Here is an 18731-nt window from a genome sequence, read left to right on the forward strand (position 1 = left end):
AGCAAATTCATCTTATAACTTACAATTTTGGCAATGACCTAGTTTTGTTCATTATTAATAAATTATTCATTATATCTTTATTATTTTTATCACTTTCAAAATCACAAGAAAATGTGATCTAATTTTGAAAAATCTGAAAGTTTGAATTTCTAATTTTACTGACAAAATATAATTTATGAATTAACAAAACGTTAAATGATGGCTAATGGTATATAAATCTTTGTATATGAAAATAGCTGGCTTTTTCTCACTTTTCTTAAAAATGATCACACCACACAGACGACTTCCCTGTATAAGCATTTAAAAATCCCCTTTTGATGTTTTGTGTTACATAGTAGATTGCGGTTACATGCCCTTTATCTGACTCATTATTTGTAAACACTTCTCTTCTTTCAAAGTGATAGCAAATGGTACTTCTTAGATTAAGATTTTCTCTTGAGGCAAAGAGCTATTTACATAGTTGGCAAAATAGTAAACTAATTAAGACCATATAATAATATAGTCTTAAAGTTTCTAAACTCTTATGATATCATCTCATAAAAGAGAAAAATGTTTTTCAAAGTAGTTAGATCAGGTCAAATACCACATCAGTGCTAAAAAATTATCCAGCTTTAAAAATTCTATCAGGCCCTGGGCAGGTGGAGCATCATCCCATACACCAAAAGGTTTCGGGTTTGATTCCCGGTCACAGCACATACAAGCAGCAACAATGAATGCATAAATAAGTGGAACAACAGATGTTTCTCTTTCTGTTTATCACTTTCTCTCTCTCTCTCTCTCTCTCTCTCTCTCTCTCTCTCTCTCTCTCTCTCCCCCTCTCCCTCTCCCTCTCCCTCTCCCTCTCCCTCTCCCTCTCCCTCCTCTCTCTCTCCCCCTCCCCCTTTCTCTCCATCTGTAAAAAAATAAATACGAAGAAAATTTAAAGAATATGATGAGGAGCCATTGAAAAAATATTTTTTTAATTGATTTCAGAGAGAAAAGAAGAGGGAGAGAGATATAAACATCAATGATGAGCGAGAATCGTCATCGATCGATCAGCTGCCTCTCGCACACCAGCCACTGGGGACCGAGCCTGCAAGCTGGGCATGTGCCCTGGCCCGCCCTGGAATCAAACCGTGACCTCCTGGCTCCTAGGTCGGTGCTCAGGCACTGAGCCATGGCAGCCGGGCAGGAGCCATTATCAAACGCTGATCAAAATGAAAGCTGACTATTTATATTAATATCATACCTAAGACAACAATGAAATCTTCTAACATTTCTGAGCTTTGTTTTCCATCTTTAAATGGAGATAATAAAAGTAGTATGTGTGCCTCAATGGGAATGTGCTGTGAGAGCAATAAAGATCAACTGGATAGAGAGCTAGTCACATATGCTAACCATAGAGCACTAAGTTACATTAGGGAAGAGATGGATTAGTCCTGGAGGTGTGGCTCAGTTGGTGGGTGTCCTCCCATTTACCAACAGGTTGCCACTTCGATTCCCGGTCAGGGCACATGCCAGGATTTCAGCTCGATCCTCGGTGGGTGGTGTGCAGGAGGTGGCCAACTGATGCTTCTTTCTCTCTCTCCGTTCCTCTCTCTTTAAAAATCAATAAAAAACTTAAAAAAGAAAATAAAAGCAATGGATTAGAGTATGTTGGCAAAGGAAAATTATAAAGTGCTATGCAAGTGCTATATAAATATTAGCTAATAACATCACTAGAAGAGTAATGAGATACCTGTAATGCAGTATGATGATGCAGTAAATTTTTCAGAGAGCTATACTTTTAAATGAAACTACTATACACAAAATGACATATTTATCGCTTAATTCTTTAGTCCACTTCTCTTTTTAGAATCATTTTTCAGTTTTACTTCTGTGTTCTTGAAAATATCTATCCCACATGGCAAACAATGCATTTTGAAATCTGGTACAAAAGAACAGGTGTATTCTGGGGACATACACACACACACACACACACAGGCTTCAATCTTCCTCTTCAGAAACTTACTCGTGCTAAAAGAAAAAGAACACCAGGAAGCCTGGAATAGGATACTTAAATGCTTCCACTCAAACAGAAAGACTTGTCACACTTTTTAAATAAAATGCTGTTAAAAAACCCAACATATAATCTACAATTATATGTTCTTCCTAAAGCATTTTTTTTTTTTTTTTTTTTTTTGCTAATTCTGCTCTTTCCTGACACATTTCTTTAGAGACTATCAAATGTTCAGGATGAGTGGCAACATCAAGCAGATAATACATTTTTAAGGTCTGAGATAACTAAATAGTAAGTGATTTGAAATTAGAGCTCATTTTCAAAGTTAGCCTACATATATTCACTACTTCATAGAGGAAGAAAAGTAATAATGGCCATTATAAAGAGTGAAGCAATCTCTATTTTTGAAATACATGCTGTGGAAAAGAATTGCTTAATAATTTTACAACAACAGAAGGATTGGCTAAGATAGTCTACCCTACACCGATCTACCCTCTTTTCACAACGCACTTTTCTGCTTGCTTCATTCAAAACCACAGTCTGCCAGCGTCAGTTTACGGCCTCCATGCTGGGGGAAACGAAAAGCATACAAATTTAATCAAATTCCCAATAGAGAAAAAGGGCAAGAGATCACCTGAACTTCTGCCAAGTTCATCACAAAACTGTTTTGCCTACTCTTTCAGGGCATAAGCACCTTTGCACAAAATATGCAAATACTAATTCTCTAGGAGGGGAATAACTTTCATGTTAAAAAAGTTAAAACATGCTAACAAGTAGTCTCCTTTTTAGTGATTAAATTTCAAAACACTTGGGCGAGATATAACATTCATTTTATATATACTTACACGGGGACTCAAAAGGTAATTTTCGCCCCACACTCTAAATCCTTCTAACTGGCTAAGAATCAAATCGCTGCAGGGGCTGCCATAAGAATGAGACCCAGAGAGGCACTGGGCATCTGAGGCCTTATGGCTCTTGTGGACCAAGGAGGAGGGAGCAGGGAGAGGGGAGGGGAAGTCACAGGCAGCTGAACAGACCCGCCAACATTCCAACCAGAACCAACCAGAACCAGGCAATCAGGCAGGGCTGGAGGCCGGTGACCGCCCTGCTGCACCCTCCCCTCCAGTGCAGGTGCGGCTGCGACTGCGAGTTCCCTCCCCACAGGCGCCCCTCACGCAGGAAAGGGGGAGGCTCCGAGGGTCTTTCTTCGTTTTTTGTTTCTTAATAACCAGCTGAAAATCAATAGCCCAGAAGGCACATTTTGGGTGGCAAACTTTGCTCCCCTTCACTTACAAGACTGACCACTTTAGCTGACTCTAGGTAATATTCAAGCTGCAAAGAAACTTCAAATTAGTTTCAAATTCTATCAGAAAAGATGCTTATACTATCCATATACTTAGGGTTACGAACATGGCCCCCTCCCTCCAGGCGCTGCTTGTGTTCCACTGTTCGGAAAGAGTCCATTTGTGGAGTCGCACAGGCCGTGAGCCACGTGGGCGCCGGGAGCACAATCCCTGCAGCCACGGGAGCCAGGGGAGCCAGGGGAGTAGAGGCCGGCAGGCGAGAGGCGAGAGGACACGTGCTCCGCGTCACGCAGTTTAAATACCCGGGTCCCGCTGGTTGCGGTGGGCGCCCAGCCCTGGCCCCGACTCACCGCGGAGCTGAGGGAGGAGCGAGCACCAGCACTCACACCTGACTGGGCATGCGCCCTGACTCTGTCCGCCCTTCCCCATCCATCAGCCGGACGCAGACGTGGAGTGCTCAATGCGGCTTTCTGGCAAAGCTGAAAGGCATGCCTATACTGGCTGGTCTCTCCTTTGACCCTTTTCCGTTAAACAGTGACCAGATTATTACAATGGTATTATTACAATGGTATCAAATCTACTTCCCCAGTAGATCCCAAATCTATGACCTGCATCTTCACTTTTACCAATGTTAAAATTAATTAAACAAGGATGCCAGTAGACTGAGTGTGAGAATAGACAAGCAATCCTTTCTGTCAAAGAATAGTTTAGGCAGCTGCCATTTTGGCCGCATGACTTACAACTCCCCTGGGGGCCGCCATCTTGAAATGACAAAGGCCAACCCCTCCCTTTGAATTAGCCAATCGCGAAAGACTGTGAGCCTGCACTCCAATCAGGAGCGAGGGACAGGTCACGTGGGTCAGGATTAAAAGGCGGGGAGGGGGGGCGGCCCACCTGCTCAGTGCACCCGCACTCCCAGACCATGTGTGTGCGGGCCCTCCTGCAGGTAGAGAAACTTGCTTGGCTGCCTGGCTCCCGGGGGTGCTGTGTGCAGCACAAGGACCCCTGAACTTGGGGGCTCGCCTTCTTTCTTACACTGAGACAACTCTAATGCCACGACAGTCTCCATAGGAAACCAAAGTCTGGTCCTATAAGTGCCTCAAGGTTACAAAACTGAACCTAAGGGCAACCAGTCACAAAGAGCTAGCTAGTAATTGCTTTGCTTTGCTTACATCTTTACCCAGTTCCTGTAGGTGGGCCGCATTTAACCATCTAACCATTTCCCGTTTGCTGCTGCCCAATTCACATTTTGCTCAAATAAACTCTTAAAATGTTCAATATGCCTCCGTTTATCTTTTAACACCACCCTAGCCCAGGCTAACCTCCTCTTTCTTGGACTATGTAACAGTTTGCTAATTGGTCTCTGCTTAGAAGATTCTTACTCTCCTTTAAAATCCCTGCTCACATTTTCCCCAGCCTAACACCTCAATGGCTTGTATCTCTAATTAAAACATCCTAACTCCTTAGTGAAGGGTAGCATAATATGCCAACCAAAAAGCATTTCCTCCATATTCCAACTAAATCTAAACCCAGGGCCGGAGTGTGATCTGTGCTGTGATATACCTTAAACTCTCTAACTTTCAAAGAAGCAAAGGAGAGAAAAAGAAAGTATAGTCAGAACTAACGGTGTCTCAATGTAATTCCTTGTATGTTTGGTTTAAAACTGATCAACAACAGCAACAACAAAAGCTGGTCAAGAGGCCTATCAAAGGAGCAGGGAAAGGGATAATATTTATTAAGTGCCAAGCACTGCACCAAAAGGTAAGAACACAGCAAGGCACAAGCCTGCAGCCTGTTTTTAAGAAGCTCAAGACTAATTCTAACTAAAGGAACTATTAAGGTCAAACATCATAAATATTGTTAAGGATTTAAGCTTCTCAATACATTTTATCACTTATCTTTGAGAAAGATTTTTTAGTTATTTGTCACTAATAGAATACTACACTAATTTTAACCAAGCATCCTCCTCCTCATTTTCATTATCTATGTTCCAGTTTTATAGGCAATACCTGGTTTCTAAAGTACTTTTCTTAGTAGTGAGATAGAACTTTTAAATATGCTTATGACACATTCGTATCTACTTTTTTACGAAGTACATGTTTCTTCTTTGTTAAAGTCTATTTCTCTTTGTTTTTGCATACTAAGGCTATTCCTTTATATACTAGAGGCCCGGTGCACGAATTCGTGCATGGGTGGGTCCCTCATCCTGGCCAGCAATCGGGGCCGATTGGGGCAGGCCGACTGGGGGGAGAAGCTGTGGGAGGTTGGCCAGCTGCGGGAGCGCACTGACCACCAGGGGGCAGCTCCTGCATGGAGCGTCTGCCGGTGGTTAGGTTGGCCAGTCATAACAGTCACTTAAGCTTTTATATATATATATAGATAGATAGATATAGATACAGATAGAGATAGAGATATAGATAGAGATAGAGATAGAGATATATTTTAAATTGACTTTTAGAGAGGGAAGAAGAGGGGTTGGGGGAGAGAGAGAGAGAAACATCAATGTGAGAAAGAGACCTCAACTGGTTGCCTCCCACATGTCCCCTTACTGGGTACCAAACCTGCAGCCTGGGTATGTGCCCTGACCAGGAATTGAACCAGGGATATTTTGGTGCATGGGATGATGCTCCAACCAACAGAGTCACACCAGCCAGGGCCACACACTGATATTTTTAAATAAAGAAACACATCCTAGGCTGGTCTTTACAGAGATATCAAGTCAGGAAAACATGATAGATTATCCTAAGTTCAGTCTGTTTACTGAAGTTAGTGATTTATAACAAGTACTAGAAAGGAACTATAAAAAAGCCTAGTTTTAAGTAAACTAACTTCATTCACTTAATACTTATTGGCATGACAATGCAAAATAGGATAGAAATGGTTTTAAAAAGTCCAACTTCTCAACTGCATAAAATAAACATACTGTGACAGAATTGAGTCTTTGTATCACTTGCTGCATCTTCATTGAAGAATCTTTAGTGTGGACATAGTCATCAATCTGAAAAGAGCCTTGTTGAGGCATGTTAGAACTGATGCATAAGGCATCTTGACTTTGGTGTATTCCGGGGAATGGAGATGTTCCATTGTAGCGGTTTAATGTGTCAGCCTCCTGCTGGGCAACTAGAAAAATGAATCCATATTAGTTCAAATTATAATAGCAAGAGTGTAATGAAATAATTAAGCCACCTAATTGTAGCATTAAATAAATAAGAAATTGCACAATACATTTCAAATACTGGGTAATAAGAGAACGTGACTGGCAAAATGTAAAATTACTAAATACTATAAAACCATAAAGAAGAAATTTCACAGATTATTTCAAGCCAGGCAGTATTATAATTGAGCCCTGAAAGCCATGCACTATCTTGGTCTGGTAAATATAACAATTGCATGGAAGCCTAATTTGAAATATGTATAGAAAGAAATGATACACAAAATCAAAGGCATTCTAGCTGGTTTGGCTCAGTGGATAGAGTGTCAGCCTGTGGACTGAAGGGTCGTGGGTTTGATTCTGGTTGAGGGCACATACCTCGGTTGCAGGCTCGATCCCGAGCCCCAGAGCACATTGGAAGGCAACCAATGGATGTGTCTCATATCGATATTTCTCTCTTTCTGTCTCACCCCTCCCTTCCAATGTCTCTAAAAATCAATAAAAAAAATATCCTTGCATGAGGATTAACAAGCACAACAAAAAGGCATTCAATAACAGCATTAAATAAAATGCAAAAAATACTTCACAAATCTATCTCCCTAAAGCAAAATGGTGAAAATCATTTCTCTCTCCCTCCTAATTCTAATACGTATATACATTTTATGTAAGATAGCAGGGTGTAAATGTTATCTAACATTTTAACAATTTAAATGAAAATACTTTTCATATTTCTACAACAATGTAATTACCATTTTTATTTATTTATTGACTTTTTTAAGAGAGAGAAGGGTGGGGGGGGGGGAGAGAGAAACATTGATTTGTTGTTCCACTTATTTATGCATTTACTGGTTAAGTCTTGTATGTGTGCCTTGTCCAGGAATAGAACCCACAACCTTGGCATACTAGGACAATACCCTAGCCAACTGAACTACCCAACCAGAGCCTATAATTATCACTTTAAAAAGCTTTACAATATCACCTCTAATGAAGCAGCATAATTTATTTGTGCATTTTTCTATTATTAAATATTTACAATATTTTCTGTTTTCCCTCATTACAGATCATGTGTGAACAATTACTTTCATAATTTAATTTGTTTCTTAAATAATCCTTTGGATTTAATTCACTAGAGCAGAATGGCTGACTCAAAGGATGTAAGTTTTTGATGATGATGATGAAAACAACACCATCTATGTCGCACTTTATGGTTTTTAGGATGCTTCAACATACATTATCTGATCATTTAAAATAAGTTCATTTGAAAAAATTTAAATGTCTGTCTGTATGTACAAAGGAGAAAAAATATAAAGTAACCATTTAAAAACCAATTTCCTTAATGAAAGGCATTTCTAAGCGTGACACGAAAATAAATAAAGCAAAGATTCATAATATGGAATTAACAGAAGAGCCTTCAGAGACTCTGTAGACTCCTGAAGTTACATACAGAGACATGAATGTGTGTATGTAAATGTTTCTGGAAATCAGATCCATAACTTTTATCAGATTAGCTATCAAAGGACTGCATGAGTCAGAAAACACTAAGAATCACCAACATAAAATATAGACAAGTTTTCCTACCTGAACATTTAAAGAGTCTTCATTAAAATAAAATAAGAAACTGCAGTAATAATAATTAAAAAGCAAATGACAGGTAATCGAGTTTTTTCACCCCTGGCTAAAAAAGAACAAAAGGGATATAAGACTGTGAACAGAGAACCAAGATGGCGGCATAGGTTAACGCCGGAGTTTGCTGCTTTGAACAACTACTTCAAAAGTGAAACCAAAAAACGGAAGGGACATCACCCAGAACCACAGGAATGCTGGCTGAGTGGAAGTCCTACAACTAGGAGGAAAGAGAAACGCATACGGACACTCAGAGGAGGCGCAGTGCTGAAGTCAAATTCTGAGGTGCGGAGTGTGCGGAGCGGGCTGGCGGCGGAGGGCGCGGTTGGCGTTTTCAATCGGGAGGGAGTCGCAGACTCTGAGCTCCAGATCCGGGCGAGTCTTTAGGGACCCAGACTCAAACGGGAGAAGCGGGACTGTCTGGCTTCGGTCAGAGCGAGTGCAGCTTTCTCTCCGAGCTTTGCAGCGGGTGCTGGTACTCAGAGAGGCAGAGCCCCTGGGGAGAGGACTGAGAGCCACCATAACTGCTCTCTCCGGCCCACCCTGTTGATCCTGTGCGACCTGCCCCGCCCAAGCCCTGCACACAGGCATTTGCCGGATAGCCTCAGGCAAAGGCTAGATTAGCACCTCCCTAGAGGACAGAAGTTCTCTCACTACTGACACAGCTGATTCTCATAGCCACTTGGCCTAGAGGTCAAACCCTCCCTGGAATTAGCTACAACAATCAAGATTTAACTATAAGACTGCAAACAAAGACCACTAGGAGGTGCACCAAGGAAGCATAACAAAATGCGGAGACAAAGAAACAGGACAAAATTGTCAATGGAAGATATAGAGTTCAGAACCACACTTTTAAGGTCTCTTAAGAACTGTCTAGAAGCCGCCGATAAATGTAGTGAGATCCTCAAGAAATCTAATGAGACCCTCGATCTTATATTGGGGAACCAACTAGAAATTAAGCATACACGGACTGAAATAACGAATATTATACAGACTCCTGACAGCAGACCAGAGGAGCGCAAGAATCAAGTCAATGATTTGAAATGCGAGGAAGCAAAAAACACCCAACCGGAAAAGCAAAATGAAAAAAGAATCCAAAAATGCAAGGATAGTGTAAGGAGCCTCTGGGACAGCTTCAAGCGTACCAACATCAGAATTATAGGGGTGCCAGAAGATGAGAGAGACCAAGATATTGAAAACCTATTTGAAGAAATAATGACAGAAAACTTCCCCCACCTGGTGAAGGAAATGGACTTACAGGTCCAAGAAGCGCGGAGAACCCCAAACAAAAGGAATCCAAAGAGGACCACACCAAGACACATCATCATTAAAATGCCAAGAGCAAAAGATAAAGAGAGAATCTTAAAAACAGCAAGAGAAAGAAACTCAGTTACCTACAAGGGAATACCCATACGACTGTCAGCTGATTTCTCAACAGAAACTTTGCAGGCCAGAAGGGAGTGGCAAGAAATATTCAAAGTGATGAATACCAAGAACCTACAACCAAGATTACTTTATCCAGCAAAGCTATCATTCAGAATTGAAGGTCAGATAAAGAGCTTCACAGATAAGGAAAAGCTAAAGGAGTTCATCACCACCAAACCAGGATTATATGAAATGCTGAAAGGTATCCTTTAAGAAGAGGAAGAGGAAGAAAAAGGTAAAGATACAAATTATGAACAACAAATATGCGTCTATCAACAAGTGAATCTAAGAATCAAGTGAATAAATAATCTGATGAACAGAATGAACTGTTGATTATAATAGAATCAGGGACATAGAAAGGGAATGGACTGACTATTCCTGGGGGGGAAAGGGGTGTGGGAGATGCGGGAAGAGACTGGACAAAAATCGTGCACCTATGGATGAGGACAGTGGGTGGGGAGTGAGGGCGGAGGGTGGGGCGGGAACTGGGAGGAGGGGAGTTATGGGGGGGAAAAAAGAGCAACAAATGTAATAATCTGAACAATAAAGATTTAATTTAAAAAAAAAAAAAAAAAAAAAAAAAAAGAACAAAAGGGACCAGATATGCCCTCCAGCTTGAAACTACCAGGAAATGGGCTACACCCAGAGGGAACAAAGCTATCTTTCCTTACAGATATGATTGTCTATGCAGAGATAAGCCTATGCTGAGGCAAGTGAAAAATGTAAGAAAGAAAACTGAAGGAGGTATTCATTCTCAGGCCTTGGCCCCACATTTGTGTAAAAAATCTGAATGGAATCTTAAAAAATAAGTCTCTGGAATAATTGACTTTAGCAAAATTTCAATACACGTGATAAACATACAAAAATTAATTGTATTTCTACATACAAGAAGCAAAGAAACAAAGAAATTTTTTTAAAATGCCATTTATGGCATAAAAATATGACATACTTTGGGAAATATCTGATGAAACATATGAAGGATATGCACACTGAAAACTACATAATGCTACTGAGAAAAACTGAAGAACCTAAATATAAAGAGATATATTGTGTTCATGGTTGGAACGGTCAATATTGTTAAGATGTTAATTCTCTCCTAAGGATCCATATATTCAATGTAATCCCACTCAAAATTCCAGCAGGTTATTTTTTGAGGAACTGTCAAATTCTAAAAATCCAACGAAAAACCTAGAACAGCCAAAACAACTTTGAAAAAGATCAAAGGGAACGTACACAACCTGACTTCAAGTCTTATTGTAAAGCTAAAGTAATCAAGACATTTTGTATTCATTTAATGAAAGGAAATTCAGCCACTAAAACTATGTATCCTATATAATAAAAGGCTAATATGCAAATCAACTGAATGGTAGAACAACCAGTCTATAACTCACATTGACTTCCAGGGGGCAGACCCTCAACACAGGAGCTTCCCCCTGGTGGTCAGTGTGCTCCCACAGGGGGAGCACCACTCAGCCAGAAGCCAGGCTCACAGCTGGCGAGCACAGCGGCGGTGGGGGGAGCGTCTCCTGCCTCCAAGGCAGCGCTAGGGACCCCGAGGGGTCCTGGACTGCAGGAGGGGGCAGGCCAGGCTGAGGGACCTCCCTCCCCAGTGCACAAATGCCATGCACCAGGCCTCTAGTAGAAATATAATTATCATGATGGGAAAATTGCTCATAATGTATTATTCATTGGAAGAAAAACAGTTTATAGTACCAATATAATATACAACAAAAATATAATATACAAAAGGGTGATTTTTAATTAATTTTTAATTATTATCAACATTGGTTTTATCAACCATGAATTTGAGATACATATAAAAATTTTTAGGATTTGTATTTTTATATTCATGTACTGCTTCATTCACACACTCTAAATGAAGACTAGTGCTGGAAGCCAGTCCATCCTTGCTGCTTGACACAGTCGCTGCAGGAAAGAAACATCTGCACAGCATATCTTTCAAGGGACCTGGCGTATATAGCATACTGTTCTTAATATGTTTGCTCCCCTTAGCGCTGTGTGTTTTAACCAAGGTCACCTCTCCGAGAAAGGTTGTTTCCCCAGGTAGGAATTTTTCCCTGAAGTCAGGGAGGGGATGCCTCTCCTAGAAAGGTTGTTTCCCCAGGTAGGAATTTTGCCCTGAAGTCAGGGAGGGGATGAAACTCCTTAACTAAGTGCCAGGCGGGTAGTTAATCACTACAAACAATCATGCTTAAACTACATAATCTTTACTCCCTGGAATGGAGATAAGAAACGCCCTAACCTTTGTAATAGAAATTGACAGGATTAAAATCAACTGGTATAAATACGGATGTAACAAGACAATAAACAGCAGAACTTCGCTGGAGATCCAGACCAGAACTTGGCTGGAGATCCTGGCTAGAGATCCTGGCTAGGCTGCTGATCAACTGAACGCTGTCTCTGTGTCATTCCTTCTTCGCCGACTCCATCCACACCTTTGGGGACCCCTGGACCTGCTGGGGTTGGACCCCGGCAGACTAGCTTAATAATTAGTGTTTTCTCTATATTGACCTTGATGATGGTATTAGAGAACATTACTGAGGGAGAAGACCTGCTTATAATCACCTTTTCAATGACACACATTCCTTAACACCAATTACTGTTCTTAGATGGAAGTGTAGCTCTTTCTACACTTAGATTTTGTGGGCCTGACTACTATTTTCCAGTACACATTTTGGACTTCTTTTCAGCACACTCAGAAAATTAATCAGAAAATTATTTTTGCCCTAGCTGGTTTGGCTCAGTGGCTAGAGTGTCAGCCTGTGGACTGAAGGGTCCCAGGTTCAATTCTAGCCAAGGGCACATGCCTGGGTAGTGGGCTTGATCCCCAGTATGGGGCGTGCAGGAGGCAGCCGATCAATGATTCTCTCTCATCATTGATGTTTCTATCTCTCCTTCTCCCTTCCTCTATGAAATCAATAAAGAAATATATTTTAAAAAAAGAAAATTAATTTTATTCTCAAATATTCAAAGATAGTTTAAAGAACAAGAGAAACTTTGAAGATATAAAAGTGACCTATGGTTTAGAATTTGGAAGGCTTAACATTAGTAGATGGGTCAGAGATGAATTAATCAACACATGAAAATCATGTTCCATGATCTTTCTTTACTGTACAAAATTATCCTTTTAACATTTCATTGATTTCTGCTGCTATGAATGGAAAGTAAAGCTGAATTTAACTATTTAGTGGCAATTTTCACTCCCTATGTTTTTGTATTTGCCAGATATATATTAGCCATAATTTCAATTTCAGCTCTGAGTGAGAAAGTATGCACAGAAGCATATATACTGAGGTAAGCAATGTTATACAGGATAGCAAGCTTTGGGTATTTATTTTATTCCTTTTGCCAAACTGTATTTTCTAAGTATTATGCTATGCTAAGCATGATTTATTTTTTTTTTAAGATTTTTTAACTAGTGAAAAATAACAAAAGGCTTTGCCTAAATATTTATGTTCCTTCATTTTTCCCGGCATTAAGATGGTTTTCAGAACGGATTAACATGGTCTAAGTGGATGCAGATGCATAATAAACCCCAAATTATGAATATTCGTTTCCATTGTCTAAAGGGAATTTTCTATACAAAAGACATCTGACTGGATTTAAAGGAGTCAAATTAACACCCTTCTCTGTCTTCAGCACCTCTTATTCTGTGACTGTGACGAGAGAGATAAAAACATCTGCAGAAATATTCACAAAGACATAGTTTCTCAGATACTAGAAACAAAAAGAAGCTGCTTGCTTCTGTCCTTTCATTCTTCCCCTCCCCGACATTATACAAATTATTCACCTATTTGTACAAGATCATACAGATTGTAAAAATAGGTTATGATAGATGACTTTGGAAATTCCTTCAAGCTCTATGCATCTAACATTTCAAAGGTTTCTAAAAACACCTTTACATACGCCACAATTGGAGTATAATGTTGCCACTAAATAACTGTATTTCTTCACTATTTTCTTTTCTTTGTGCTAACTTAACTTTGTACATTTAAAACTTAGCCCTAATCTAACCTGATGTTTAAAACTCACAATTTTAACAGTCTCACCCCCTCTTGTGAGAACTGTACTAGAGCAGGCTCTGAGAATTCAAGGATACCAACCCCCGCTTGGGGTCTGACTCTTTGGAGGTCAATACAGAGAGGTGGCAACTACATTTGCTTAAAATAATGTTTTGTCAATCAAAATACTTCTACAATTATCTCCATCAGCTATAGTTTGGGATTCTAAATTTTACACAAAAAATTCTTAAAATGTCTTCAGAATTGACAATCCTTTGATTTATGTAAGTTCAATGCTTTTGTATATCTCCTGGATTTTAAATAATTATAAACAATAACATGGTTTTCTCAGAAGACTTTTATCTTTATAAGAGGAAGAATGGAGGAAATAAGATATTTTAATCCAGTGCCCTTTGCATTTGGATTGAATCCAAGGTTTGTTATTATTAATACGTATGTGTACTTATGTTATTAACTTTAAAATAAAGTACAACTAAAAAGCAGCATATTCTTTCACTTATACTATATTAACAGTAAGAATTCCATTTAGTTCAACATTTAATTCCTTTGTTCAAGACCTGTTATTATATACTAGAGGCCCAGTGCACGAATTTGTGCATGGGTGGGGTCCAGCCGGCCATCCCTATCGGGGGTGGGACCGGCCAGGGGCAGGGGCTGCGGGCAGTTGGCCAACCGTCCGGCCCCTAATCGGCCCAACCCACCCCAATTGGGGGCAGGGCCGGCTGGCCAACTTTCCTTTCCCCTCTCCATGGCTGGCCCAACCGGCCCCACCCATGCACGAATTCATGCACCGGGCCTCTAGTAAGAAATAAAATTCTCTTGTTTATAAGCTGTCTGAATGAACTAAAACAAGAATGATCTAGGGCTTACAATGTTTCATATTGTATTTTACTGAGCCTGACTTGTTCCTGCTTCAGCTAATTTTAAAATACTATGTGGATGAATCCAAGAAGTTCTATTGAGTAGCACTTTAATTCTAGTAGCCTGGGTAATTTCAGGGCCTGTTAGTAGTATTGTATTTCCCTGACACATTTTATATATCAAGTAGAAATAATGATGTGACTAAAAAAAAAACTGTTCAAAAAATTATAAAAAAAGTATAACAGATTCATGTCTCCTAGCCAACCAAATGGGAGAGCAACTACCATCATTTGTTAAATCCATTAGTAAAAGACCAACATATAGTAATTATTACTAAATTCCCTGAAGTACAAGCTATTGTTCTTTTGTTGGTTTCCTTTTCCATTATCAACTCATTAACACACATCATGCTATTCCACTGAAAATGTGTAATGCATCTATTGCTACAGAAAATAGCTAGAATTTCTCAACTGTAGCCTCATTCATGAATTCTAACATAGCTAAACTTCATCATGCTTTGTACTTTCATTTTATCCTTTGACAAAATACTGAGATCAAATAGAACAGGTATTATTTAAATTCAACAGGTGAAAAAACAGATGCAGAAACGCTAAATCAGTTGGCCAGGATCAAACAAAATGTGATGATGGCATTTTGTCGAAAATCCCAATACTCTCACTCCTACTCAGACCTTTCCCACCACACTGCTGTTTATTTTAACACCACACAATTCTTCTTTCTTTGTGCACATTAAAAAGCACCAATGTAAGCATAAAAAAATGCCTGGGTAAAGAATTCAGGACTATGGTTTATGCTCAAAGCCATTAAAGACTAATTTTTCCATGTCTTCAATCCTTAAATGACATAAGCTTTCAAATCAAAGTATCCATTAGTGAAGACTAAAATAGATGCTTCAGGATATGATCAAGAAATAGGTAGTACGGCATGTCTTAAAATATGGCATTTTATTTTTTAATTTATCCTACTAGGCTAATAATAGATATTTAAAACTCTAACCTACAATCAATTACTTTTATTACCGCATGATCTTATACAAGTATGATGATTACAATATCTGAGTTTGTTTTCTAATCATTCATCATTAGAACATCAAGAATATCATTGTTATACATAAAACTATGGATATAAAATTTATTTCAACTAGACATTATCTATTGCAAAAATATTGTCATAGTAACTATATATTAAAATGTAATGCTACATAATAAAGAAAGTTTTATTTTGGACTATATTGAGAATGGCTTAATGCATTACAATTACCCCGCAAATTTGTAAAGGAGCGAACTATTAACAATAATACTAGAGCAGCAAAGTTCCTTTTAATCTTAAGGGGTTCTCCTAAATATTAAAAAAAAAACAGCCGAAACCGGTTTGGCTCAGTGGATGGAGCGTCAGTCTGCGGACTGAGAGGTCCCGGGTTCGATTCCGGTCAAGGGCATGTACCTCGGTTGCGGGCACATCCCCGGTGGGGGATGTGCAGGAGGCAGCTGATCGATGTTTCTCTCTCATCGATGTTTCTAACTCTCTCTGTCTCTCTCCCTTCCTCTCTGTGAAAAATCAATAAAATATATTTAAAAAAAACAAAAAACAAAAAACCCACATTTCACCAGAGGAATATTTGACTGCATTCTTAAATTACTTCAGGATACAGGAAATGCAAAGATGACAAGAGCAGCTGTGACAGACAGCGTAATGGTTAAGAGCATGGTCTCTAGAGTTGAAGAGCACAGAATCAAATGGTAGCTGAACAATCACCAACTGTGTGGCCTGAGGCAAATTATTTCATTCTCCCTGTTCCTCAGTTTCATCATCTGCAAAATGTGGACAGTTAATAGTATCTATCTCGTGGGATTTGGGGAGTTCTGTATGAGATAATATATGTAAAATGCTTGTAAGAATAGAGAACTTAATAATAAATGCTTGATAGATCTTAGCTACTACTACCACTATTATTATTAGCCCCAAATCTGTTAACCACACATGCCTTTCATTCTATATTTTTATACAATTTAAGGAAAAAATTCTATTTTACAGAATCTGTAATTCTTATTTTATACATTTAGTGTACATCAGTAATATAACAGGTACTGTGTTACACATAGGGCATTATAAACACCATGGACTTTTGGTGAAAGAGTAAGTTAATATAATAAAATTTTTTATAGGCACCTGAAGGTATACATTGCTCTAAACTCTAGTAAAGCATGTCACAATGTGAAAAATAAAGCTATCGACAATGACAATATAGGTGGTCATTAATAAATATGAATTCTATAACAAAAATAATTTTAGTGTCAATGGAAGGACTGCTTTTCAGTTTAACTGAAGTTTTCCCAGAGGTTTAATCAACTACTTAGGAAACACAAAGGATTGGAATAGAGCATGAAAACCTGAGTGTGATTCATGGGTTTCATAGCCCTGTTCAACATGGCATATTATAGGTGCTCAATAAAGATTTGTCTTACCTAAGACTAGGACTGAAAAGCATTCCAGACTTAATGCTGACTCAGGAGATATTGCCACCTAGTGAAATATAAGGCTCATTACCTGAAATTATCAAAAGTAATGCTGAGAACTTCCCTAATTTGATCCTACTTAAAATACATACATGTACTTCATCACAAGTCAGTATTCAGACTAGGTACTGTACTGGTAATAAAAAGACGAATAAGCCACTATATCTGCTTCCTACAAACCATAGATGATACAAAGAAATCACATACTCCACAGAGAGGTATAACGTAAATGGTACTGTATGGAAAAAAGGTTTGCTTAATAGATAATCAAAAGCTAACATTTAAGAAAATCTGCTCAAAAAGGCAGTGTAGTGTAGCAAATAAGATCATGGTCTCCAAATACAGATTGTATGGATCCAAGTCCTGGCTCCTATAAAATGGGATAATTATAGAACCTATCTCATAAGATTGTTGTGACAAATTAAATATGTGTAAACTGCTTAAAACAGGACCAGAAATACAGAAAGTGCTTTGTAAGTATTAGCAATGATTATGATTAAATGTAGAGCAGGTTCCTAGAGACTGAGGTGGATAAATATTGATTAATAACAGAACATTATTGCTAAAGTCTAGCCTTGTAAATGTCATTCAGTAGAAGCCGTTTCTGTGACTAGTACTCTGTTATTATGGGAATCCTTAAAGTACATTATTTGTGGTACTCTGTGACTAAATTTTGTATTACTAGATGATTAACCCTTTCAAAATCAGGCAAATAAAACTGCCTTCTGAAAGTAAAAATCATATCTCTTACCAAAAAAAGCAAAAAGTCAGTAGAATGAACGACCCAAAAGACCACAACTGAACATATGCTTAAGGGAAAGATGCTTGCTGACTCTTCACAGGTTTTGCTAGAACTGAAAGATGGATGATACATTTTGCTACCATTGTGGTCTCATTCGCAGCTTATTTAACTTGTAAAAAAAAAATAATCTTGCTCCATTTTCCTTGAAAATTACCTGAACATATCAGCAGCTCTGATAAATACTATTTAAAAGTCATGTAACTGTTCTATATCTTTCAAATTTTGTAACATTAATACATTTATGTAAAGCTACATGTAAACTTTATTTTCAGACCAGAAAGTCTGGGCAAAATAAATAAATACACACACACACACACACACACACACACACACACACATACACACACACACACATAGATACATATATATATATATATATATATATATATATATACACACACACACATTATATTTGCAATAAAATATTTAAAGACTATTTGACTTGATGATTCTGGCCTGTATTTAATGAGTAAAATCTTTTAGTCTGAGAACTTTCATTTTCTAATGGATATATACCATGCACAAGAACTCTGCTAAAACTTGGATTGCTTGAGATTATGTAACCTCTTCCTAAGCTTCCTCTTTTTAAAAATAAGCAGCAAAGAGTTGGAAAAATATGTTAAAAACATTTTAAGTTTTCATTTGTTTTTAAAGGTTAGAATATAAAAAAATCATGTTCAAAATACATTGCACAAATTTTAATTTCGTATGCATTATTGATCATTTCTAAAATACTTAGAACTCCTTCCTCTTCCATGTTAAGATAGTGTGGATATAACACAATGTTCTTAATGTTACATTTATTTTCTATTACAACTGACCTAAAAGTTACACAGTCTAAAAAGTAAAAGGAAAAGGCAACCAAAAGAGTGCATTAGAGAGGGGGGAAAAAAACCCTTTTCAATTCTATTCAATATATAGATGCTTACCAGCATATAAAAACATAAGTTCCCATAAAATCAAGTATACATTGTTTGGATGAGTATGATAACAACCCATTTTACCTT

The 18731-nt window shown here is 38.4% G+C and overlaps 1 protein-coding gene across 21 annotated transcripts in view; it reads right to left on the minus strand.

Moving 5' to 3' along the window:
* AHI1 (Abelson helper integration site 1) overlaps positions 1-18731 on the minus strand; it is a 179341-nt gene that overhangs the window by 109688 nt on the left and 50922 nt on the right. For all 21 annotated transcript variants that reach the window (XR_004968762.1, XR_004968761.1, XR_004968760.1 and 18 more), the window contains one exon: positions 6206-6402. Coding sequence is in view for 18 of the 21 variants with exons in the window: in XM_036316695.1 (XP_036172588.1) it covers positions 6206-6402 (197 nt within the window). In the remaining 3 variants the exon portion in view is untranslated. The remainder of the gene's footprint in view (positions 1-6205; positions 6403-18731) is intronic.

The sequence above is a fragment of the Myotis myotis genome, unplaced genomic scaffold, assembly GCF_014108235.1.
Source record: "Myotis myotis isolate mMyoMyo1 unplaced genomic scaffold, mMyoMyo1.p scaffold_m19_p_7, whole genome shotgun sequence".
NCBI classification, from domain to species: Eukaryota; Metazoa; Chordata; class Mammalia; order Chiroptera; family Vespertilionidae; genus Myotis; species Myotis myotis.